The following is a 26,511-nucleotide window of genomic DNA, read 5'->3' on the forward strand; positions in this document are numbered from 1 at the left end:
ATTTCAAGTGTATTGTTGGAGTGAGCCGCCCTGGGAGGGGGCCTGTTCTGGGGTCGTGACAGTGACTTGCACATTCCTGGTGGGATCTGGTGGGAGCGGCCCAGGGCAAGGGGTGAGCAGGTGCTGTACTCTGCTCACCCCACCTGGAGTGTCTTAAGGTGAGGGTCAATTGCACCATGAAGGGCAGGAGCTCTGGCTGAACCTGCCCCTGCCTGCTTCAAAACCTGCTCATGCCTTCTCTCTCCAAAAATTTATCCGTCATAGTTCGGTTGGGTGAACTGTAAAAAATGTGGGGATTTATGCTAAAAAATAAGGTTTCCTAGTAAGTTCGTCAGGTGCTCCACATTCTGTCATACTCTCTGGGATCATTTGTTCCTAATGTACACTCCCTCCCAGTTTCCTAATACTGAAAAGTGTTCTATTTGCCCTTTTTTTGGTATATATTCTGATATTTGACAACTTCTCTAAACTGGGTTTTGTTTTGGAACTGGTTTTGAGTTCAGTTTTCCTTTGTGTCTATTTTTTCGAGGTAGCATTTGGAACTACAACAGCATACTCTGCTCTGTGACTCTTTGAAGATAGTATTAATTTTTTAATTTAAAAAAATTTGTTAATTTGTTTGAAGACACCTGTTGTATAAAAAGTGAGCAACAGAGGTCCTAGCCCTGATCCTTTTCTAGAGCTGTGCCAAATATTTTGAAATCCAACTACACTGGCTGGTCTTAGTTGCTTTCCTTGTACTCCAAAGTATTCCTTTTTATCTCAGACTTGTCTTCTCGAAGGTGCTGCCTCTGCTCCTGTGTAAACACCTCTCTCTCATTTCTTCTACTACATGCTGATAAAGAAGTCAAATCTGTTATTATTTCCTTGGATCTTGCCAGTCTTCTTAAGTTCCTTATGAAAACTGGTCAGATTTGCAAGCTTTTGCTAGAGAGAAATTTGGTCGCAGTTAATAGCTGGGGATTTTGGCTTTTTCATTTTTTTAATCGAGTGCTAAGTCTCCCCTGCTAGTGCACATGCAAACATGTACACCCACATTTGAGCTGTACTTGTCTAGTGAAGAGTAGGTCTGAGGGGAGAACCTCTTTCACCAGCTGCATTCTGAGCCCTGCAGGCACCTGTGTTTGATGTAGTCAGAGATACTTGGTTTTAGGCCTTCAGAAAGTTACTCCTCACAGATATTTTTTGTTCCTTTCTGGTTTGGTTTTGTTTAGTTGGGGTTTTTTTTAAGTTCTGCATTTAAATTTTGATAATTCCACCTTTTTCTTGTTTAGACATTTCTTCTTGAAGGAAGGTCATATTTCCTTCTAACAGCCTAACTGAGCCTCATCTAACTGCGCTAGCTTTTACAGACCTTGCTGACTCTGGCACCCATCAAGCCTGAACTTTAAAGTAATTGAAGAATACTGGTGCCCATGAAAACTTTATTTTAATTTCCTTTAAAAGTGATTGTTATCTTTTAGCTTTGGGGTTGCACGTTTTGGATTTCTTTTTCGAACAGGGATCGGGCTGTGCTTGTCTCATGGACTGGGACACTTGAAGCGGGCCTTTGTGTAATTCCAGAGCATGCCAAGAACACTGCTCCTACAGCTCTACTTCAAGAAAGTAACCTCTTAGAACCTTTACAAATTTAAATACCCTGTTACATCTCGTATTTCAAGATGAGGAAAAATTTAAGTCACGCATTTTTAAACTTAATCTGAATACAGCCATGTGACAGATACTCCATATTGATGTAGTTCACTATCACTTCCACCAGATTTATGTCCTGGTGTTAAGGGTCAAAATAACTACCTCAGTTCTGCCAAGTCCATGATGATACTGGTATTTAATCCATGTAATTTGTTGGAGTTGTTTGGCTGGTTTCTACCCTTTATGCCTGTATTCATATAAAACCATTTGATCTTGGTCATGCTGCCTGTTTTATAAATCCTGCTCATCAAAGCTTTTGCTGGCTTTGTGCATCTGCTGTTTCCTGCTGGGTGGTTACTGACTCTTCTCCTAACCCTTTTCTCCAGAATATGGATTTTATGCACTGTTGATTTTTTAAAAGAGCGATCCATTGCCTTTTAAAGGGGAAGAATTGGTGAACTCTCAAAGTATTGTTATCCATGTTTGACTCTGCTTGAACTGGGGGAAGCTTTGGGTTTGAAATTCACAGGACAGAAGCTGATTTTGAAAGATTTATGAAAAATCTATCTCAGTGGCCATAAAGAAACAAATCAAACTGTGTGTTTGACTTAAATACTTGTTCCTGTAAAGAGTTTACACAGCTTTGTTCAGCTGTTTCAGTGCTGAAGTGAAGAGGCATCACATACACATGGAAGACAATAAAGTATAGTATGGATAATGGCATAAACTCTGTGGCTATGTAGCAAAAATTACCTGCTATCACACAGTTAATATTCTCAAGGGTCTTGCAATTTACAATAAAAGCAAATACAGTTCTTCATACACAGTAAAGGAAAACCCTGAACTTGCTTTTTGCCACACTGAAGCAAAATGCAGGAATGTTACATGCACTCTCAGGTTTGTTGTTGTATAGGTGTCAGTTTTCCGAAATCTTTCAGTGTCAGTTACACTTAGCACCTTGCAGCTCCTCACAAATATTTCTGTCGTCTTTATCTTCAGAGGAGCTGGTGATGCAAACCATCCCATTCTTAGGGAAGAGTGGGAGCAAAAATTTGTGATGCACACTAGTAGTGGCTCTTGGCTTTATTACCAATAGAAGACCACTCTTGCCACAGTGCTACTGCTCTCCAGCAGTACTGGTGTGGTCTGACAAGAGTCTCACTGAAGATTTTTATCATTCAGCTTCTGGAAAACACTTCTGTTGAAATAAAACAGCTGGTTTAAAATACAGTTTATGGTTTCACTGTCTGTCATGCTGTATTTCAGTACAAAGAGGAAAGAATTTAGATTTCTTTGGTGCAGGCTGAAAACCTTGGAGAGAAAAAATACTGGAAAATTACATCAAATCCATAGGTGTTGAGAATGAGGAAGTCACTCTAAATTGGCAGGTTTTCACTTCAGATTACCTTCTGTAGTGTTTGTTATACCCGTCTCCTGGGAACAGCTAAGTCTCAAAACTTACACAGCTCCCTTGAAAAGAAAGACCGGTGGATGGAAAGCCTGATGGTGCTTCCTTTCCCTAGCACCTGTGAACCTGCAGGAATAAGACATTGAACTAAGTGTACTCCGTAAGTACACCTAAAGTAACTCTTGTTTAATGTAATAAATACATGTCTTGCTGGAACCATTGTTCAGGTTGACTGCTCTATTAAATTTTTTTTTAAACTTCGTCTTCCATTATATTTACTACTACCGAATAGCAGTGCATAAGCAGTTATCTAGTTCCTGTGGGAGGCAGCAGCTTTTAAAATCAAGATCTTAGAGCATTCAGCTAAATAGACTTCAATATGATGATCTTCCAATGTTTCACAAACATGCTACTAAGGCATTAAAAAAATATTTCAAAAAAACCCCAAACTATTTGCAAATTAAAAACCATGTCAGTCCCAGCACTGCATTCTCTGTAACAAAACACTTTTAGACTTGTAGGCTCCTAATTATATACTGGCTGCAGGACTGAGCCATCTTAGAGCTGCCTAAAAAAGATTGATATGAGGTTGCTGCTACTGAAGGAAGCTGTGTGAATACAGGTTTGGAGAAAGACAATCCAGACTTGGGGAAAAGAAAGCAGTGCAGAGGTTGGATTTACTGCTGCACTTTGCAATGCAGGTATAGTTAATGAAATTATGCTGTCATTTTGTTCCTTTAGTAATTATTGCATCCTTTCAGCTATAAGAGAGCAGGCACTGACTGCAGCTCTAGGCCCCAGGTGGCTGCTCCTCTGTCCTCTAGAGGAAGGTAGGGGTTTTGTGGGACATTCAAGGTACCACCAGTCAGTGATCCCTGCAGATCCAGATCTGAGCTCTTAGCATTTCAGTAAAGAAAATCAAGAACAGTGGTCCCTGCAGATCCAGATCTGAGCTCTTAGCATTTCAGTAAAGAAAATCAAGAACAGTGGCAAACTTTTCACAGTCAGCGTCAAAGAGGGACTTCTTGCAAGTGCAGGGAGTGATAATGGATAATTACTTTAAACCCTAAAAGGTAGATTTAGATTAGATATTAAAAAGAAATTCTTTCCTGTGAGGGCAGTGAGGTACTGGAATAGGTTGGCCAGAGAAGCTGTGGATGCCTTATCTTGAAGCCCCATCTGTAGAAGTGTTCAAGGACAGGTTGGATGGGGCTTGGAGCAACCTGGTCTAGTGGAAGGTGTCCCTGCCATGGCAGGGGGCTTGGCAAACCAAACCCATATTTAAAGAATGCATTAATTTCCATTTCCTGTGCATAGCATTTTAATGTTTGTACACGCAGAACAGCAGCAGGGCCAAAGCACAGTCAATCAAGCAGTGGTCAAGTTGTCCTCTGGCAGGTTTGACCTTTCATGCTGTTTAGCACATCCTGTCCGCTTGTCATCTGCCTGCTGAACTCCAACATTATCTCAGCCTTCCAGAGGAATATTCAAGCTCTTTTGCACCTACCTGCATCACTTTAATAGGAACTGTTACTGAAAAAGGTGTGGAGAGATAAGTCCATGCATAGTGACCCAATGACTACAGAGCAGGGGAGCGCCCTGGTAACACCAGGCAGGGAGTTAAGAAAAAGCGTAAGAAAAGCAAGAAGAGCAGTGCAGTTACTACACCCCACTTTCCCTCTCCCATTCAGTTAGTGAGGCAGTAAAAAGACTCTAGTGAACAACCCCAACCATATTTCACGCACAAAGCTGGAATCACCAATTCTAGGGATGAGCTGTGCTCTACATGGTGCCAAGCAGCCAGGAGGTCTCCTTGAAGTGGGCGCTGAAGAGGACCAGCAGCAGGGAGGGGTCATGTCACAGAGCACTGCTCTATCTGCACCAGGAGGAGCCACCACCCTGCTCTCAGGGAAGTATTTTTTTTTCAGAAAGCTGGGCCATTGACATCTTCGTTTCCTGCTTTTCAAGAGCTGCGTGTGTCAGAATGATTGTCAAAAGAATGTAAGGGCCTGACCAGAACCCACCTCTGAATTCAGTGTTTAATGCTTATCATGTGCTGTCACTTGCACCTTCCCAGCAGGGTGGGGGAGAGAACAGGAAGAAAATCTCCTGGGTACAGCTGGAGGAGTTTCAGAAGCGGGTGAGGGGGGAATGAAACCCCTCCCTGACACCGGTCAATGCCCTGCCACCATCCAAGCAATGGCCACCACGAAAGGCCCTCTCCACCTTCCTCCACCCATTTTATTCCTGAGCATGGCCTAAAGTCAGGAATATCCCTTTGGCCAGCTGGGGTCAGCTGTCCTAGCTGTGTCTCCTCCCCCGCTCATGCGCCTTTCCCCCAGCCTACACAGTGTGCAAGAACTGCCCAGCAATGGCCAAAGCTTATCCATGCCTTATCAGCACCATTCCAGCCACAAATCCAAACCACAGCCCCCAGCACCACATCACTGCCCAGATGGACATGCACTCCATCCCAGCCAGAGCCAGCACAGGCAGTTTCAGATATGCAGCTTGAGGCCAGTAGTCTAACAACTTGTTACCGTTCCAGTGCAGAGGAAAACAAGGTCTCACATTTTCAGTGTCTGTCACCACTGTCATCTTTTTTTTTTCTTTTTTCAGCTTGAGCAGAAAGATCAGGACAGCCAGCAATTGATTTAATTAAGGTCTTAAGTAGCTAAGAGCTATAAACTCCACTTAGACACTTAGATTTGTCTGACAGCTCCCAATGTAATCCATCACCTGTCTGTAGATCCATGACAAATATGCAGAAATCTTGCTTCTATACAGGCAAAATTCTTGAGCTTTTCAGCCAGCTTTGAGGTTTAGAAGCAAACTGTGTTTGTCTCTTACTTGTTCAGACACTAATGTATTTTAGACAACTGCCCAATTGCCTGACTTAAGTAAAAAATGCAACAGGAAGGCTCTAACCAAACACAGGTAACACAATTAACTGAGAGGGCACTGGCACCTTGGCACTTAAGAAAATTATGAAGGACAGTGCTTTTACCACCACCCCAAAAAAACCCCACAACACACTAACACACAAAACTCACCAAAACACACAAAATCCAAACACTAATCACCCAAACACAAAAAAGTTTCTTGAGTCTGCTCAAGATTTATACTTGAACTTTACAGGAGATCGACTGGGTCACCCCCTGGATTCCCTAAATCTCCTCCTATACCCATTCCCTTTGTGAAGTCATCTATTCTGTTTGGTTGTTTTTTGTTTTTTTGGCATGAAGACAACTTTAATCTTCCCAGACCTTTAACTGTGGGCTAAGTTATTAAGTAAAAAATACATAACTTTATCACCAGGCAGCAATTAAATCCTATTCTATTACTGAATGCAAGAAGGCATTCAACTGATGCCACTGGACCCTAAACACACCAAACCTTTTTTTTTTTCTTTTTTAATTGCAAAACCAATCCAAAAGTGGTGTGCAAAAGCGAAAAGCTCTTTTTATATATAAATATAAAGGGATTTTTCAATACAGTTTCTATGTGTGAAGAGTGAGGATTTGACCATTTTATTTACAGGAACACAGTAAGTTTATTTAAAAATACAGACATAGGTTTTAAGTCATTCCTATTTTCTCCAAAGCTAATTGCTGTACAGTATACAACAGCTCAAAGTGGCCACAGAACCAAGGGTATCCCATGACAACTTGACCATACAAGCTTTGTGCTTAATCCGATTAGGAATACTCTTGTTTTGATGTAATGCTTCTGGCCCAGTGATTGTGGGGTTTTTTGGTTCGGTATTTGGTTTTGGTTTGGTTTTTTTGGTGGTTTTTTTCAGGGCTATGTATACAGTAGTTATATTAATAGTAATTATATTACTATGTCATTCCCAGTAGTCCCTTAAAGAAGGAAAGTTACATTCCTTGAGCTTCCAGTTCGGCTGCTGTTATATCTGTTTCTTCATCATTGTGTTTTCTGCCTGAAGACACAAAACATTACATTACAAGTGATACATGCAATTGTATTTAATCAGTCAATCTTATACACTTCATATAGAAAAAATGCTTGATAACACCAAGGTGGCACAGCCATCATCCCCTCCTTGAAAGGATTTTCTCCCTGCCCTTTCTTAAAGGGCTGCCCAATTTAGGAATGTGTACACAGTAGCTACATTTTGGCAGCTGCCTTCTTGCATTGCTCCATTTCTACAGTGTCTTGGGTTGCAATATATAACCAAAAGCATGTATTCTATTCCCAATCTGTGGAAACCAGTTGAAGATGTTTTTCACTTTAACTCCAGGGGGGCGGGGACGGGTGCCTTCTGTTAATGGGACAGCTGTTAAAACCAGGTAGAGCAATGTTCCTTGTATCTTCCATGACCCATCCTCCCTCCGGGGGATATCTGCTGTTAATGGGCCACTAAGGCTCACCAATGACATGACACATTATAACATCCCATTGTGGGATGCTCCACCCAGTGGGAGGAGCCAATTATTCCTACCTAGATAAAAGGTGAAATTCAGCACAGCAGGACAGCCTATTTTCCACTGGGTTTCCCAGAGGAAAGAGCATCTTGCCACCACTGGACCCTTCTACAGGATCATTTCCAACAGAACCATATCTGTTACTCCAGGAGGACTTCTTTGGACTGCTTCCAACACCCTGACCAGGGTGTCAGGTCGTATTCTGACCCTGTCCTAGGATGAGAGTGTTCCTAGGATTTTTTGTTTGTTTGTTTGTTTGCTTTACTACACTTGTATTTTTTAATATTCCTAGTAAAGAACTGTTATTCCTATTCCCAAATCTTTGCCTGAAGGCCCTTAATTGCAAAATTATAATAATTTGGAGGGAGGGGATTTACATTCTCCATTCCAAGGGAAGCTCCAGCCTTCCCTGGTAGACACCTGTCTTCTCCAAACCAAGACAAACAGCAAAAGCAGCCATTTAACCACTAGCCCTATGATGAACATTTTATTTGGAATTATTTCAACTGCAGTCTAAACACACAAAACAAGAGCAGGTACGAAAAAAAGAAGCCTGACCTGTGACACACATTTAAGTCCATTACAGTTTTTTATCTCAATTTATTCCCAAATTACTTTATTCCACATTTCTAAGACAGCTCATCCATTTCCTGTAATGTAAAGTAATATGAACTAACTGGGGATTTAAAAAGCATCCTGCTTTACAGCCAACATATGAGGGAGGGAGGGGGCAAGAGTAAGTCTTGGCTAATATTGCATATAAGTTTGCAACTGCTTTATTAAGAATAAATCTTAATATTAATTAGTACCTAGAACTTGGAATCAAGAATTAACTAGCAGTTACTTTTATTCAAGTTGTTTTAGTCTTGGTTTTCTTTTTAAAGTCTTACACTTTTTGATTAGATCAAGAAGTATATGGCACAGACAACTTTCAGTTCTTGAAGACACAAGCTGCCCTAAGAAGAACAAGCCTTTTCAGTTTCCTTTATACAACAAGCTTCAGAGTAACTCAAGAGCTGTTGTGACACTCACCATCTGCCGTATCTGCATTATGCTGTCCTCTGATACAGAGCAGATTACCCAAGGCTCATTAGGATTCCAACTGAAGTCTGAAATTTTGGCAGTATGTCCTCCATGAATAAACTGTTAAAAAACCCCACAAGCTTCAGTAAGCCATTTCAACTCTAGAGAAGTCTGTTTAAACCCAGGATTCTTAAGTTCGTCATGCTAATGAATTGCCAAATTAAAACTTGCTACTAGAGATTCACAACAGACCTAAGGAAGGTGTGTGTTCAACTTGCTTCCCATTCACTGCTTATGGACACAGATGCAGTTGCCGAGACAGCATTTGAGACAACAGCTCCTGTTATTACAGCAACAGACTTAAAATGGTCCCTCTTCACACAGGGCTGGGCTGTGAAATCCAGCCATATGCCATTCTGATTACCTCTAAGAGCATTTACAGAGTCACACAAGAAATGGGGAAACCTTCAGAACTGAAGAGAAGAAGCCTACAGCAAATTGGAGCAATGGACTGGAGCCAGGGAGGTGAAAAGGTTTATGAACAGCTGCAGTTTCAGCAGCACAGTGACAAGACATCTCACAGTCACACAGCATGTCAGCACACTGAAACCTGAACAAAAGGGTACCAGCAGCTCAGAAGGTCCATCTTCTGCATCCTCTGCAGACTGCTCTTCTCCAATTTTACTGTAAGAAAGTAGTTTACACCTTTTATTAAAATGATAGTTGCATTCTCTGTCAGCTTAACTGAACAGTTCCTGGCCCTTGTTTCTCATATTTGCAACTGGTGCTTCTCACTGTGAAGTATTTATAAAACCAGGTATAAAACATCAACTGTCTAGCACTGTCATTACTGAAATGGAATCTTAACTTGTGAAGCACATGGAGGCAAAAATCACTTACTGATGTGATGCCTGAAGATTTTTATCCTTTTTCACATTTGTAGCTTTGTAGATTTTTAATATATAGTTGTATGATTTCTAGTACTTTTCCTGCCCTTGCTCACATTTTAGAATAATTACCTAACCCTTTCTAACACATTCCTGAAATTCTGTTTAGTCTTAAGAACAGAATTTCTGATAAGGGCATCTTGTTTTCCACCAGAAGCTGAGAGACACAACAAGAAATAGGGCAAAGAAACCCCTGGACCAACTCCAAAGGGGCAGACCCAAGGATATTTTACTGGGACAACTGATGTCCTATTGGATGTACCTGCTAGATAAACTAATTAATTAACCTTTTAAAAATTGCAGAAATCCTTTGTCACACATACACATATAGCCACATTTGTGCACCTGAAAGCTTTCATTTAAGAAAGGCTTTTTATCCTACCACTTTAACACTGCTGTAAGTTTTGTCTTTTGAATCTAGGCAACAAGTGGACAACAGAGAACAATGCTATTAGCAAGAAATCCTGATGGAGAAGTAACTTTGGATGTACTGTGCTGTTTCTATTTATACCCAAAAGACCAAGCCTGAGGGGAGCAAGGAAAGCTAGAGAACAGCACAAATCAAACCTGCCAAACAATGCAGGCCTGCAGCCTTTTTTTAACCACTTGTTCATGTACACTAACAGACAGGAATTGCTCCTCACCTTAGATCCCGTATGTTAAGGCAACAATCAGTACCACTTGAAGCAGGACTGGTTTCATTATGGGGAGACCAGTGAACCTATTGAAAGAAAACTTCAGTGGAGCAGTTACTGATTTCTAAAGCATACCCTGAATAACCAGCACCCTGGCCCTGGAACTCTGTAAATCAGTTTCTTCCAGCACAGAGGATATCCAGTAGCTCAAACAAACTGCTTTAGTCTTAAGATTTCTCAACTGGACAGACAACATTATTTCACTGTTACAGATTTACCATATTTCATAAAATTTGTCTAGAAATCACTGTTACTCGCTCCTAATTGAATGGGCAGAGTTCACAAAATTAGATTTGAATCCAAATCCACTCTACACCACATTATTTTAGAGAAAGCTTCTACTTGTACTTAAGGTATTTGTGAACACCCACTATCTTTTTAGCAGTAAGTTGTTGTCCACTTGCTTCAAAGTCAGGTGGGAAAAGGCAGAAATAAACTACATGGTACTGTCTGTAATTGTCAAACTCAACATAGTGAATTTTTGTTCAACAGATTTATTTCTACTGGAAGAATACAAATCTACATGTTCTTGTCCAAGTCAGTACGCTTCTTGGGTTTTCTCTACAGGTTGCAAGTAGTTTACCCACCTGAAAAATCTCGTGAGACTCAAAAGAATGGAGTTTCAGCTTTAAGTTTTGAAGATCCCATAGAACCACCATCTGGGAGACACAAGCAACAAGAAATTGGTTCTACCATAATGGCTTTCATCTGCACTACTTAGGAATGTAAAGTATACTCAAGTGAAAACCTTGTCAGCAGAGCCAGTTGCCAGAATGAACTCGCTGTAAGGACTGAAGGACAGACAGTTGACCTCGGCTGTGTGAGCATCTACTGAGTGACTCAGCTTGGATGTGGCATTAGATCTTGTGTCCCAGCTGTGGCAGGAAAGGGTTTGGGGAAGGGTTGGGAGCAGGGAGGAAAGAGGGAAAGCAAACAAACTTAAGTTTTTATAGGAAGTTCTTTTTCACTACAGCTTTTAGTACTAAACTCAACTCTGAAGCTACAGTTTTCATTCCAAAACCTTCATTTTGTGTCTGTTGCACATGAACAGCTTGCACCAGGAAGCTGACATACATGTTAGTTACATCTTCTTTTCAAGTGATGTGAACACATTAAATGACAAGTAGATTTCAGTGAATATGCACCATCACTGTAGCTGACTGCCATAAAGGGCTGCATGAAATTGCTCCAACATTCAGATCTTTTTTTTCCCAAGTGCTGTGGACTAGCTCCACTGGCAGTATGCTGGTTTGGTTTTTATTTTTTTCTTTCTTTTTTATATATTTTCTGCATTCTTTACACATACATTTGCAGCCTATTGTATTAGTGGCTAGTTTTCCTAGTAGTTTTCCATGTTCTTTCCCCAGGCAGAAAAAGAAAACATATTCCAAGGGCCCCTATCCTATCTTGGTTCTCCCTAGCTACCAAGGTTGAAAACAGCTCATTGAGACACATTTTCATAAACAAAGTACAGCCAGTACCACGGAGGGTACTCCAGAGAAGGGGCTTGACCTGGGCGGTAATTGCATTTGTCAATTATGCTAATTTACTAAACTTATAAAAGTGTGTGCACCCCTGTGGGGGGTGAGCTTTTGTGGACATTCTTCCATTACTGCCCTGGTGACCTCCAATAAAGATCCACTTTCATATTACCTCCAATATTATATTATTAGGAGTCAATATTATCTTAAAAGTGTGTGTGGTTTAATTTTTAGGTTGAAAAAAGGCATCAGCAGGACACAGCAGGCCCTACCCAAAAATCTCCTACCTTAGATCATAAGCTTCTGATCATCTGCCACAGATCCAAACAGACACTCATGGAGCAGGTGCCATGCCATGTCTTCCACTACTACAGAGTGGCCGGTAAAGATGGCTTTTGCATCAACAATCTTGCCCTCTTTGGCTCCAGCACTTACATCCCATAAACACACAGTCTGTAAATAGGCCACATTCTATTGAAATGCAGACTCTGATTGTATCATCTTTCAAATAAATAATCAATCACACTTTACATATAAGGAGACAACACTCCTGAGGCAGTTCTTTGCTTCTGAAAAAGAACACTTATTATGCCAGAACTGAGAGCTTAGTTATCAATCAGTTTTCTGCAAGTTCAAGGCCCAAGGATTATTTAGAAGGTCACAAAAGCAATTTACACTTTTAAAGGCCACAAAGAAATTTATAAGCTATTAGTTATTGATCTTTGAGAGTCTTACTAATTTATGGTCTTGACCTAATCCAGTTTAAAGGATTTCTTCCAGCAGACAAATATAAAAACATTGTGTTCTTACATGAAGAACCTTAAAAAGAACTCATAGTTGATTACAGCCTAAAGCCAACTGACAGCCTTTAGAAATGTAATTACAAAATGTGAGAGCTTCCCCACATAACAATACACAGCTGCACTAGGACAGATTTTCTCCGATTTTCTACTACAGCATAAATTAGGACTTGGGCTTTTTTAAAGAGGGGGAAAGATGTGGTTTTTACATGATCATCTGATGCACTGAGATGTCCACTCAAATTTGAGTTCCATGATAAGCCATAGCCTTCCTTCTGGTGTCCTCTTTATCTAAGGTCAGGATTACACTCTCCACTTGGGTCTGAAAGACAGAAAATTCCTTTCATTAAGCATCTCCTTGCACATCAATCCACAGGAGCATCATGATCATCCAAGAACTTTGTTTCTGTTGCAATAATTATATTTTATACATGAACTTCCTCAGAGAGTGCTGCTTCTACCAAGGTTCTTTTATGAAAGTAAGCATAACCAGGCAGTTAAAGTCATTGAAGATTTGGGCCTTCTCCTTCGGGTCCCAGAGCCCAGCAACTCTCTCCCAATCACAGTTAAACACAAGTTTACCCTTCTTTGACAAGAGGCATTTTGCTTGGCTCCAAGGAGTCTGACCCACCTGGTTTTGAAGGACGTTTAGTGTAGTCAAACACCAGCACATCAGCAGAAGGTGTTTTTGTTGCAATGATGCAGGGATTCTGTGGCATGTAACGGGCACGGTTCACTTCACGCTCATGGTTAATTTTAAACTCCATATCAATTTTGCCAGTCACAGATCCAAAGCCACCAAATTCTACAGCTGTCAGAAAAATGTCAGTTTATCCCACTCATTATTTTAGACAACTGAAAGAGCATTTCACAGCATCTTCCCTACTCCAAGAAATAGTGGTAGCACCTTATTAAACACAAGCAAAGACTAGAAAAACTCACACCATGTAACACAACAGCATTAACACCTTAGATATTTGGAATCCTCCTTCAGAGCTGTAGGTTTTATTTGAGGTAGATGTGTACCAGTTTTCACCACAACTGAGATCTGGTAGAAATTCTAGTAGGGATTGCATATCAATGTTACCTAAGCTCTTCTGAAACAAAAAGCTTCCTCTTTTTAGTAGTCTAGAACTAGTGTGGACTGGTAAGTATATGTCCACTTTTGAATTTAACGTAAAGTTAGAATATCATTATCAGAACAACTGAAAGCAGTAATGATACTGCTCAAACAGAGCCTAAGAATACTGCATGCCCACCTCCTTTCTCACTGTCAGACTGCAAGGCATCAAACTGATCATTGTTGAGAACCTGGACTCTGGCAACAACCAGGTGGTTCTGTTCATCAGACATGTGTGTTCCCAAAATCAGCCAGTGCAGAGCATAATCCTTTCCTTCTGGCCTGTTTAGAATAATAAATGTTGGAATAAAATTATGTGCTCAGTTCCAGAAGTTCCATAGCTTGCATCAATAACCCTGAAGACCCAAACCTCCTCAGGGAGCTAGAAAAGAGTCACTCCCTAAGAGATCCTCCCCTTTGTCGTAAAGACTTGTGCAATAAAGCAAATTGGACTCTGCCGTGAGCAAACCAAAGACACAACCAGCAAGGCTCGAGTGACAATACAAGGCAGTAAACATTGCCACTGTGGCTTGAAAGGGACAGTTACAGTTGGCACAGAAGTTTAGGGTGACACCAATACCTACTTGGGTCTAATTTCCCTGGAGTCTCACAGTATTGATTTAGGAAACAGTCAATATTCCTTCCCATAAAACATAAATCCTGAGGGGGCAAGTAGCAATCCATTTCAGTTACTTCTCTTAGGAGCTTTTACCAGTTATCTTAAGTAGAATCAAATTTCTCTTCTGGGGGTTGAATGCATCATTTAGTTGGATGGATGGTGCCATTTATCTCTGAAAGGACAAATTTGAGCAGTAAAAACCAAGCGACCTCTGCATTCTTGAATGCAACAAACTAATTATGTTGCCTGAATCCAAGCAATCCAGAATCATTTGAGTAATCATAAATTACCACAGGTATTACTACACCACTTCCAAATGTAGAGGAGGGGAAAAAATACAAAACCAAACAAGAAACACAATGCACATGCACTTACTTGCATCAGGAACAGGTGTCCCATCATGTCAGATGCCACACAAAGAGGCAGTCCTTGCCTTAAATGGCTTACATATTCTGACACTGGATAATGGGAAATACCAGGTTTTAAACTGAACATTAAGTCAATCTGCAAAATACGACGCAAGCAGAAGTGTTCCTCATAAGGGTTCCACATCCTCAAATCCCCTCTTCGTTTTCTCCATGCCATGACTAGTTAGCTCACATCTCTCAACATCATCCCCAAACATTCTGGTACACCAAATGAAGTGACCCCTAACCAACATGTGAAACATCCCATAGGTAAAGTGGAACTTTACAGAAGAAAGAGCCCATCCTCTGATAACTGCATGAAGCTTACACATAAGATATTTTAACATCTACCTAAATCCACTTCACACCAGTCCTTGTCCACTACCTCAGTGCAGCCCTGAGTTGTTACTGAAACAATTTAAGTTCTGTAGTAGTTGGCACACAAGCAGATTCTAACTCCATCTTCATGACTCTTTAAGAAATTAAACTGAGCCCACCGTTTTTTCAGGGGGACGTGGAAGAATGGGAAATTTAAACATGTGACTTCAACAACGAACCACAGACAAAACCAGGATGCAAAGAACCAGTTTTTGAATATTCTCTTAAATAAGTCCAGACATAAAAGATATCAAGCTTATACTACACTATGGATACTATTGCTTGGACAGAAGAGTACACATAGTGCACGTGAGGAAAAACTGTCTTTAAGAACGAGCTAATTTAGTAGATGGATTTCTTGATCAGAATTAACTGTAGATGAGCACTACATCTCTTATTTAGAAATAAACTGAGAAAGATTTCTGTGTTCACACCTCACAAGACCTTCTGCTAGGCTAATCCAGATTTCGGTGAAGTATCAACGTGTGACCTTTTCCTCGACGCTTCTGCACACCCGAAGGATTTTTAAAGCTGTAAGCAAAATAAAGAGCTACAAGCTAACAGAGAGAAGTCTAACCCAACTTGTTCTCGTCTTGCATGGTTTTTATCCTCAAGTTCCTGAGCACACACACGGTTAACAGCTAAGGAGCCGTGCGCCTCCCCGGCACCGTCCCGTCCTCTCGTCTCTCACCGGCTCACGTCAGGCAGCCACTGCACCGTGAGGCTGAGCCACTCCAGGGCGTGTGTCATCACCAGGTCGTACAACAGGGGCGTGTTTTTCTTCCAGATCTTGTACTCCTCGCTGATGACACGCTCCTCCACCGTGTCCTCCAGCACTGCAGGAAGGGAAGGGATGAACCGAGGGTGGAGGGGGTGAAGGGAGACGCAGCCCCGGCCGGGGCTCTACCGGGGCGGGGACGGGGCAGCAGCGGGGGTCCCGCAGGGCCCTCGGGGGCGGCCGGCGGGACAGAACTGCATCCGGCCATCCCCGCTCCCACCTCTCGCGGAACCTCCTCGGGGAGGAATCCCGGAGAGCCCCAGCTCCGCTCCGCCATCCCCGGGCACCCTCCCACCCCACCGCGGAGCCGCGGAGCGGGGCACGGAGGGGGCTCCTACCGTCCTTGCCCGCCATGTCGGGCGAGACGCCGCGCCGGGGGCGAGCTGAGGCGGCGGGACGGAGCGGAGAAGGCGGGAAAGGAGCGAAAGGCAGGCGGGGGGCACAAGGGACGAGGCTGCGCAGGGGGCTCCGGTGCTGCGGGGCGACCCCCGGTCTGAGAACCCCCGGCCCCGAAAAGGCTGCCGGGCTAGGGTGGGGCACAAGGGCGAGGAGGGGCCGGGGGAGGGCGAGGAGGGGCCGGGGGAGGGCGAGGAGGGGCCGGGGGAAGGCGGAGGCGGCTGAGCTGCGCTGTGGCCGCGAGGTGGGGCTGTAGGTAAAGCAGCGCCACCGAGGACGCGTTTGTTAAGTATGTCTTACCTGATGAGCCCTAAATCACATGAAAAACTTGGGTATTAATCCCCCTTCGCAACTAGAAATGATAGAATCATCGAATCGTAGACTGATGTGGGTTGGAAGGGACCTTAAAGATCAGCTCATTCCAACTACCCTGTTGGGCAGGGATGCCTTCCACTAGACCAGGTAAGTAAATCCGTAAGTAAAAATGGTTACAGCGGCCACAGCTGAATAGTTACTGTTTTTTCAGCAATGGGGCTGAATATTGCTTCATTTTCTAGAAGATACGTATGTTTGAACTATTTGTTAGTTGCAGTTTTGGCATGGAAGGCACTGAACTGCATTACTTGTGTCAGCCACACAAGATCTGTCAGTGTTACCAGAGTTTTAAATTCTATTGCTCTCTCATGGGGTCAGTGGTGGTGTCTCATACCCTGGCATGGGGCATGGCTTTGTTTGAGCAGCCATATAAGGCCCTTCCACCATCCAAATCAAACATACAAGTTTACCAGTATGCCTGCCCAGCCCTACTGATCTCTCCTTTCAGCTATCAGTAGACTAAGGATTGTTTAAGGGCAGCTGGATGGAGCTCTGAGCAACCTGGTCTAGTGGAAGGTGTCCCTTCCCTGATCAGGGGCGTTGTAACTACATGATCTTTAAGGTCCCAACTCAAACCATTCTATGATTCTATGATTCAGTTTAACTGCTTTTAATTCAGCTTAAATGAACAATGCTTGCCTTAACCAGGGTGGATCTTTCTGGCAGCTAATAACACTTTCCAGAATGATAATGGAAATAGAGGCAGTTAAGAATCAGGTAGATTCTCCCAAATGCCCGTAAAGATTCAGAGGAACTTTTTGGCTCCAAATAGCATGTGTTTTCTTGCCATGTTGTGAGTTACACTCTTAAGATGAATCCTTGCTTCAGTGTTAAACTCGCAGAGATGAATCCTGTATAACTAAGGCTCATATGCCTGGAGTCCTAGAAGGGAAGGAAATCAACTCTGAAGTGGAGCTCACTGTGCTCAGGTGTAGATGGTGGCCAGAGAGAGAGGGGAAACAGCCAAATAATAGCTGGCATTTAATTTTAATTTCCCCTCTGTGAGGACACTCTTCATGGACTGAGCCTTCTAGGGTCTGGACACCAGTTTTTCAAACAAGGAATCCAGTTCTGGAAAATGTTTATGTCTAGCAAAGGCGGGAGACTCCGAGGCTGGTAACAGCAGCCAAAGGTTGTAGCATGGGAATCAGGGAGTAAGATTGAGGAAGGCCGCCAGCTCCTCTAACTGGAAGCTTTCCCTAGTAAACCATTGCTTTTCTGACCAGAGTGTTAAAAAACAGAAATCTTTTGGTGAAGTTAAATAAATATATATTTATCTTCTCCTTAACCTGCACAGATTGGAATTGTACCTATGCATGGCATACTTATTTAAAATGAGAATCCTGTTAAATTGCATGGAAGTTCCATAGGAGTGCATGAGTTAACACAGACACAGGACTTTGTCCTGCCAGATGTGGCACCAGCTTCCCTTTGGCACTGCTTACTTGATGCTTTTTGGTGTTTGCTGCCAAGTATGTGTCTACTCCTACAAAGTGCTGAGGCCTTCCTAAAACATTTTCAGAGCGAAGACTGAGCCTTTCAGAGCCTGTGTGTTGTTACAGAGCGTTGATCACTTAAACTTCAGATAATGGATAAAGGAAATCTCTGTCAGGCTTCCTGGCTTTGAGGGACCCCTGTTAGTTCTCCCAGAAGGGTGATTATGTGGCCCCTTGAAAGATGAAGCACGTATAAGCATTTGGCTGTGATGCTCTTTGTGATTTTGCTGTAAACAGCAGTATTTGTGGCCACAGCTTACCTGGAATATGATAGGGAAAATGTAAATTAGTTTTGAAAAATTACAGACAAAATTATTCTTCAATGATGTTATGTAGGGCTTGGCTGAACTGTAAGTGAAGAATTGCTCCCCAATCCTCCACAAATTTTTGCCGACTCTGTTTAGGATCTGGAAATCAAGTTGGATTGTAATAGGTTCCAGAACTAGTACTGGCTTTGGTGAAGAAAACCTATTACATCTAGAAGTCAAAATAGTTGGTAAATGACCAGCACAGTTCTTTTCTCCTTCTTAACAATTACACTTGCACACAACCACATTTTCTTTTCATTTAAATCTGTGCACCAAAACTCCTGTTATTAAGTGCTCTTCTCCCATTGAGATTTATCATGGAAGAGACAATTTATAACACTACATCTATCAAAGACAGCACATCATCGACTCTTGTGTTAGTTATTTGCAATTCATTGGTGTGATCATATCTGTGGCCACACATCTAAAACTTATCCTTTGATTCCCACACTTTGTAAGGAAAGCAATTACCCAAGGCTGTTGTTCATCATTTGCAGTATGTGTAAAATGCACCATAAATTAGTTCTGAAGTGAAAGAGTGACTTGAATCATAAGCTTCATTTTTATTAAGCTATACTTCTTTCAAACCTAAGCATCAAATACTGCATCTTCATTTCAGTAAAAAAACCCACATCTCCTGCATCCTCAATTGTATGTGCTGCATCATGCTTCAAATTGTAGATATATTTATGAAGAATTGTATGCACTTGTTAATTTTAGCTTGAAGACAGGTATGCTGATTTATTATTCTGCAAAGAATTAGCTGGCTTGCTGTTGCTTCTATCTCTTATACATTATGCAGAGGTGATGAATGTTCTTAGCAAACTCAGCAAGTAAGTGTAGGTATTACTGTGAATGACCATCACAGTCAGAAAATTGTGTAGGGTAAAACAAGTTTGCACAAAAACTCAAAATTGTCCATTGGAAAAGTAAAATAGCAGCCTCAACATTATTATACTCTAATATATTTGCTGTCACTGCATAGTCTTAGTAGCCTGTTTGGAATAAAGCATAATTTTCTTAAAGCATGTAGATATGAAAATCACACTTCATTTTAATTGATGCAAACATTCACTCTGAATTTTTTGAAATTTGACCGTATTTATTTTCCCCACTGCTCATCCAATATTTCTTTTTATTTACCCAGCAATTATCATCTTCCCCAGTATCAATCACACCTAACCAATATCCTGCTGTCACAAAAAATCTTGAGCTGCAGCCATGTCTTGGACATGTTCTCTGTGACATGCAGGTTGGGATTTGTCTAATGACAGCCCATCTCTGATAGTTCACTTCTAAATAGCTGTGACTGTGTTTTATCCTGATGTGCAACATCTGTGTGCTGCACAGCCACGTGCAAATGGCAGCTTTTACTTTGCATTGAATAAAGAGCATTTATGGGAATGCCAGTACTTAGAGGAAGGCATGACTCACTGGGATTATATCCAGTGTTGTGGACAAATACTCCTCTTGCGCCTTCTAGGTGGCATTGTACCCACCATTGGGATGCTGTAGTGGGAACTCACGAGCTGCAGGGTTTGGATAACTAGCACTGTTTATCACACTTTCAGCTGACTGCTGCAGATTGTATTGGATTTCAAGCTGCAAATGAGAGGAAATCCTATAGAAGTCTTGTGGATTCCTTCAGTACTCAGGAATATAGAGTGTTTTACCTTTGAAGTGGAATATGTTTATTCTGTAAGGTACAAACTAAGCTTGTTCTCAAATAACAAGCCCCTCCTTCACCTCCCAAAGTAGCACTGCAGTTAGCTAAAACTAATCCCACCCTGTTGAACACTTTTTGTTGTTGCTTGTGTGAACATGCCAATATTCCCTCAGCAACTGGGCCTGCTGGGCTACTTCTGTGCTCTGTGATATTTGTTTAGCATTTTCTATGCCTTTTTTTTTTTAATAATTCCATGTAGAATAGCAGGTAGATTATTTGAGAAATAGATATCAATGTTTATATAACTGGCTTGGTACACTTTTATTAATTTTGCACAGAGTACTGAAACTGGTTGAATTACAGAAAAGCGGAGGAATACATGAGTAGTTTTTAACAGATCATCTTATGAAACAGTGCTGCAACATGTGCTCTTTTGCATGCTATATATTTCCGATATGTGTTTTCATTGTATAGTCTGCTGTAGCTCTGCAGCCTCTGGCCTGAACAGGTTATTGCCCATATGTGGACTTGCAGACCTGTGGGGATGTTAAAAGAAATGGCAGAGAATATTTTACTCAGCAGAAAATACTTTGGCTTTTTGATACATGTAGCAGATACTCAAATTTTTACAACAATCTATTTTCCTAGAAGTACAAATGCTCAAATTAATGCCAACAGGGAGATTTTCAATTAAATGGAAAGAAAATTCTGACTTCTGAAGCTTCCAGCACTTGGCTTTATGGAGTTCCTTGTTGCCTTGGCCTCCCTCATTGTGATCTTGGAGGAAACTGGGGAGGATGAATTGGGTAGTTCCAAGTCTGTGTCCGGGTCACAGGAATCAGAGAAGACTGTAATCCAGACACTGCTGTTTTCAGTTATATGGAAAGGAGTCGAGGCAAACTGCTGCTCTCAGTGATGTGCTGAAGCACAGAAAAGTCTCAGCCTTTCATGCCAAAGAAGGTGAAAGGGAGTTGTTTATTACAATCCATTTCCTCTTTAACTTCCACTCTAGGGCTTAAAAGCCTCTGCAAGTATTCAGTGAAAGAAAGTGATCTCTGCTCTTGCCTTCTAATCTTCGGGAATGTCTCTCCCCACCTGAGCTGCCTGGCCTTCTTTTTCAGAGACTTCTCTGAGGTCACCAGATGGTTTCTCTCTGTATTCTTCACTCTTACTCTTTTGAGATTTGAAGCAATTAATAACTGCATTATCTTCGAGGTTTGGGATATCTCAGAGGTGAATCCACTGAGACAGGAACCATGCCAAGCTGTTTCAGCTCACTGATCCTGTTTCTGTGGTAATGAAGATTTTCGTCTATGCTGTTTGCGTTACTCAGTCATTATGGCAGAACACCCTCACGTGCAGTCTTTGGAAGCTCTAGAGATCTTGATTTTTATATTGTCTTCTTTCCAAGGGTTTGAAATACCAAGAACCACAGTCCTGCACAGAGTGTGCATTAGCGGACAGGTGTGATGTCAGACATCTGTGCAGCTTTAGAGTTTGGGAGGCAGAGGCTGGAGCCAGTGGAACTATGGATTCAGAGTGTGGACATTGTGTAAGGGCAGAGGGAACAGGCAGACAGATCTGCTGAGACCAGGCTGGTGCCCGTTTAGATTTTTGCAGTCAGTTCTAAAATTGATAGGTACCCAAGCAAATAAATTTTGCTGCTTTTTCTGCTGGTTACTCCCAGTGGTAACTCAGCTGAAGTGGTATAGCCACATGTTCAGAAATGGAAGAAAAAGGGATAGTGGCACGGCCCTATCGTGCCAGTACTTAACACAATCTTATATTCCCTGTGCACCCGTTTAATTCTGCTAATGCCATTTTGCTCAACATTTCAGAGGATAGTTTTATGAACAGTTTAAGCCAGTCTAAGACCATAATAATATTAGCTGGTCTCCCCTCTTGCTCACCACTCTTCTGCTCTGCCCAGTGCTAACATTCATGAGGTCAGTGGGGAGCTGAATCAGATCCCCAGGGTAGCTGAGTTTTGGTTTTTTTTGCAGAGTTGATTCTCAGCCAGATGATCAGGCTGAGCATACTCATTGCATGTCTTCCTGGTTCTAAACCTAGCACCAAGGGGAGGACATGGCCATGGGCAAGAGCAGGATTCGTTCATTCAGGTTCTGGTTTCAGATTAGTTTGCACCAGTGGTGAGACTGCACCATGGGCCATGCAAGTCAATAGTTGTAACCCTCTACTGCTGGTTCACTGCCAAGTCTGGAGTGCTCAGTTCTGTGAACCACCCAGCTGGAAGTATTGTCTCTCTGGCACTTGTCTGTCTTCTGCAGATGTAGAACCTGAGAAAGAAGGTGAAAAATCCATTCACATGCTTTCGTTTGCTGACATGGGAGGAAAGCTTTAAAATTCCTACTTAGTTACTGGTATAACCAGGATATATAATTAGGATTTCAGTGGGAGACAACTGAGCTAAATACAAGTACAGGAACTCACATTATCATGGGACACCGGTGAGACCTTATTTGACATGCATGTAAAATATTCTTCAAAGAGGTTCTTTTAAAGGAAAAGGGTCTAAAAAAAGTGCTGCTTTGCTGAGAGGCAGCACAACTGGATCAAATTAAATAAAACCTGAATTTTAAAAGCATCTTGTGATTTGAGATACTGCAGAGACCCTCTTTAAAAGGTATCTGAGACTAAGCATCCATCAACTGAGGAAATCCCTAGCACTAGGGGCTTTAGAAAAATCTTACCTTTCATATTTGAACTATATTCTCCATACAGCTGGAAATCTAATGTAAACAGGGCCTAAGCAACTTGGCCAAAGTAATTTAGGAAATCAGAACTGCTGACTGCTAATACTAGCTCAGGTTTCTAGCCCCATGCCCAGAATGCTAACATTTGGCTTTATGGTTTTGTTTTTCTGTGATTCTCTGCTGTGAGGTGCAGTGGGGGAAGCATAGAGCAGTGATAACTGTTAACATAACACCTCTGCCCTGTTTCTTAGGAAGGACCTGTGTTTTGCTGAAGCTTAGGGAGAAAAGTATAGACTACATGATAACGTATTTCTGTGTGAAAAGTAATTTTTGGCTCCTTCTTACTTTGAAAACCATTGCACATGGGAGGTTAAGGAGGGTGTGAATCACCCCGTTTCTTGTTTGGAGGAGTGATGCAGATGCCGTAGGTTGGATGTCAGACTGGTTCTGTTATTGGTTATGTGTTACTGTAACATCTCCATGCCACAGGCACAGGGCAGCACCTCATTCTGTCAGCGCTCTGCAGACTCTGAAGGAAGATGCCAGTTATTGACCTGGAGATCTGTCTTTCTCTTGGATTCTGAGAACAAGACAGGTGGATACAGGAAGACGGGGCAGTGCAAGGTGGCAATCATCGGTGTGCAAAATAAGCAGCTCTCATGGCTGCAACCTCCCTGGCAGCAAAGAAAATATAGAAAGAGAATTGAAATTTGAATTTGAAAGAGACAAAACGTGGCTTTGTGTATGCTTATGGGAGAGCTGTGCCTGGATGAAACAAGCAAGTAAGAAAAAGGGATGGCTAACTTTTCAGATAAGTCTGAGTTGGCTTTTTTTTTGTTTTTAATTTGGTTGCCTCTCAAAGGAGTTGTTTCAGAACCCTTGCTGCAATTCTTGTGGGGTTAACATTAACCCCAGTTTGGACCAGGAGTGAACTTTGAAGCAAACCTTGTGATTGCCCCTACTTAGTGCACTTTGGTTTACACTGCAGACTGGTCACTGAATCCTTCTTGAGAGAAACTAAATCAAAAATATGTTCCACCTGCCATCCATCTTAGGGTGTCAGATATACAGAACCAGACAAAAGATTTTAAAATTAGTAACACCCTCATCAAATACATTTAGCATGGACTCAAGGTCCTCAAAAACAATTGTTTTACTCTACAGATCCACTTCTATTCCATGGTACCATTTGCTAGTGTTAGACATAAAGTACCTTGTTTCTTTGACATTTTTTGTTGAGAGTAATATAGCTTTTTGGTAGACTTTCAAGTGCTCTTTGCATATATTTCTTAATCATGTTGGTTTCTGATCATCTGTAATGCCTCAGTGGCATTTGCTTAGGTAGCATTATGTGCTCTGCTTAGTATTTGCAGTGCAATTGCAGCAATTTCAGAACAAAGTTTTTGGATTCACAGTAAGCATCTTTTAAGCTAAAATGATGTACTGAAGGTAAATCTTAAATACCTACTCAGCATTTTGGCAGTGCTACATATGGAAACACACAGTTAAAGGTAGTGAAGGTCTTATCTCAGGGGATTTTGACTTGAAATGTGAGAGTTTATAAAAAACTGTTACAAGTTTTAACAGAACATTTGGAAACACTTTTCCCTCTTTCCCATGTGTGGCCATGGAGTCATTCATCAGTCTCTTCTCTCCACTTACTTGGCTCAGCAGTGGAAATATCTAGGGGCAGTATACTGTTGATCTTGTATGTGTTTTATTAAGGCCAAGAGTGCTTTCAGATCCCACAGACGAGTTCAGAAGAGAAATATTCTAGTAACATGTGGAACACAAGAAGTTGAGGTGGGCTGAAATGTGGAAACACTCCCCAGTCTCCATACACTTAGAGAAAGGGAAGGGAAGAATTTCCCACAGGTTATTAAGGAGTAATGTAGCACATTCTCACAGTCAACTGCAGGGTAAAGGTGGGCCCCAGAGAAGTGAAACCTGGTTCATCCCTCAGACTTTTCCTTGGACTGGTAGAGCTACCCACAGCTTTTCCTGCAGTGAGGCATTTGTGTCTCTTAAGGCTTCTTTATGTAGGAGATGGTGGTCAGAGAGGGTGGTCACAGAAGAAGCCCAGTTTCATTGGGACTGAACTGCTACAAGAATTAAGGGTAATAAATTTCCCCCCCTTTCACCACGAATCCCAGGCACATTTGTTCAACAAAGATTTGGTAATACAATACAAATAAGTAGCAACATGGGCATTTAGTAGCAAGGGGAAAAAAAAAGTAATGCCAAAATTGAAAGCACAGAACCCATCTCCTAAGAAGGGATAAAAGAATACTAAGCCCCATGTTACAAGAGTCAGGTCACACTTGTAATTCATTCTTAAGACTCAAAAGTGTGCCATGAAGACAATAAAGCTATTTTAATATAATAGAATCCTTGAAATACATTGTATTTAGGTAGCATTTTTCTAAGTAACTGATAATGGCATTTATGTGCTGTTCACATAAATGCACAATCAAGTCTGTGTAAAGACCTGTTCTGAGTGGGGTAGGGCAGCATGTAATAATATGCCATGATGCCTAGGTTTTTTTCAGACATTAGCTTGCCCCTCTTTTTTCTGGGATAACAGCAGCTTACAAGAAGCTTGAAGAAGTGCCAAAGTAGCGACTGTCTCAGAGGAAAGTGAGAAATCAGCTGCTGCCACTGAAATCTTGCAAGTGTTGAGCAACAGAGCTGGTTTGGGAGTTGGTACCATACAGGAGGTCAGTTTTATTCAGGATTCTCATTTATTTGTGTTTAGAATGCATCAGGACCTTGATAATGCCTATTAGGTGATCTTTCAGCATAAGACACAGACGACCGATGGGTCTTTGACCCTTTCTGCTGAAAGGATCATGTTTGATCACTTCAGAAATTCATACTAGCAGACAGAACTTCTGTTAAAAGAGGACAAAAAACAAACCTTTTTTGGCACAGGTGTTGCTGCCAAGCAAAGAGAAAAGCAAAAGAAGACACTCCATGAAAATTAATGAATATACTGCATAGTAACTAACATTTGGCTTATTGCATAGAGTAATGCTGAAATACAGAGAGGGTTTACAGCATTCTGCAAACTCATTTTCTCATGGGAAAGTGAGGACTAGAAGCACCATATATCTGTGCATCAGCTGGGTGAAGCCATGTCTAAGCTTTACAGTAGCATGTGCTATGGAGTTCTGTGCAAGTGGTCTATTGGCTATTTCTAGATTTTTTTGAAGACAGGAAATACCTGGGTTTGTGTGCGTGTACACATTGCTTTCCACCAAAATTGTCCTTTTTTCCCCAAAATTAAGCAGATATGGAAAGAACAAGCAAAGGAATGTGGAAAAAATACATCTCTTATAGTTAAAACATGCTATTTCTTGTGATGTCCTGTGTTTGTTTGCTGAAGGGTGAACCGTGAGATGATTTCTGGGCCATTTTCCTCTACACAGCTGTATAATAACAGCATCTGCACTGGCCAGAGCAATTCAGGATATTGATTTGCAAGAGTTTAACAGAGTTACCAGAGCCAGCTCTTTCTCTGCATAAGCAATCATGCCAAATATTTCAGCCCAAACTTGTCTAATTTCACTTTCAAAACCATTAACTAGGTTTGACTTGCTGTATATGTTCAAAAACTCTATTTGCCCACAATTACCCAAACCTGAAATTTCTGAAGGAAGTGTTGTGAGAACAGAATCAGAATTTCTGATCCATTCAGCTCAAGACAACAGCAAGTCCACAGCAAAGTATTACACAACTAGAGATACATAGTCCTCATAGGTTGTTAGTGCAGCAAAGACAGTACAAGACCATAGGCAGGCAGAACATGATTTTAATTTAC

At 41.7% G+C, this 26,511-nt stretch overlaps 1 protein-coding gene across 1 annotated transcript in view; it reads right to left on the reverse strand.

Moving 5' to 3' along the window:
* Nucleotides 1–6,224: 6,224 nt before the first annotated feature.
* The window catches only part of RBBP7 (RB binding protein 7, chromatin remodeling factor), a 36,085-nt gene continuing 15,798 nt past the window's right edge, over nucleotides 6,225–26,511 (reverse strand). The window contains 11 exon segments of the mRNA XM_066177306.1: nucleotides 6,225–6,983; nucleotides 8,521–8,631; nucleotides 9,138–9,195; nucleotides 10,103–10,179; nucleotides 10,741–10,812; nucleotides 10,902–11,030; nucleotides 11,929–12,087; nucleotides 12,644–12,756; nucleotides 13,066–13,245; nucleotides 13,694–13,873; nucleotides 15,676–16,382. Coding sequence (XP_066033403.1) covers nucleotides 6,951–6,983; nucleotides 8,521–8,631; nucleotides 9,138–9,195; nucleotides 10,103–10,179; nucleotides 10,741–10,812; nucleotides 10,902–11,030; nucleotides 11,929–12,087; nucleotides 12,644–12,756; nucleotides 13,066–13,245; nucleotides 13,694–13,873; nucleotides 15,676–16,382 — 1,819 coding nt within the window. The 3' untranslated portion in view covers nucleotides 6,225–6,950.

This window comes from Chamaea fasciata, unplaced genomic scaffold, assembly GCF_029207755.1.
Source record: "Chamaea fasciata isolate MVZ Bird 193981 ecotype frontalis unplaced genomic scaffold, bChaFas1.0.hap1 SCAF_2, whole genome shotgun sequence".
Lineage (NCBI taxonomy): Eukaryota > Metazoa > Chordata > Aves > Passeriformes > Sylviidae > Chamaea > Chamaea fasciata.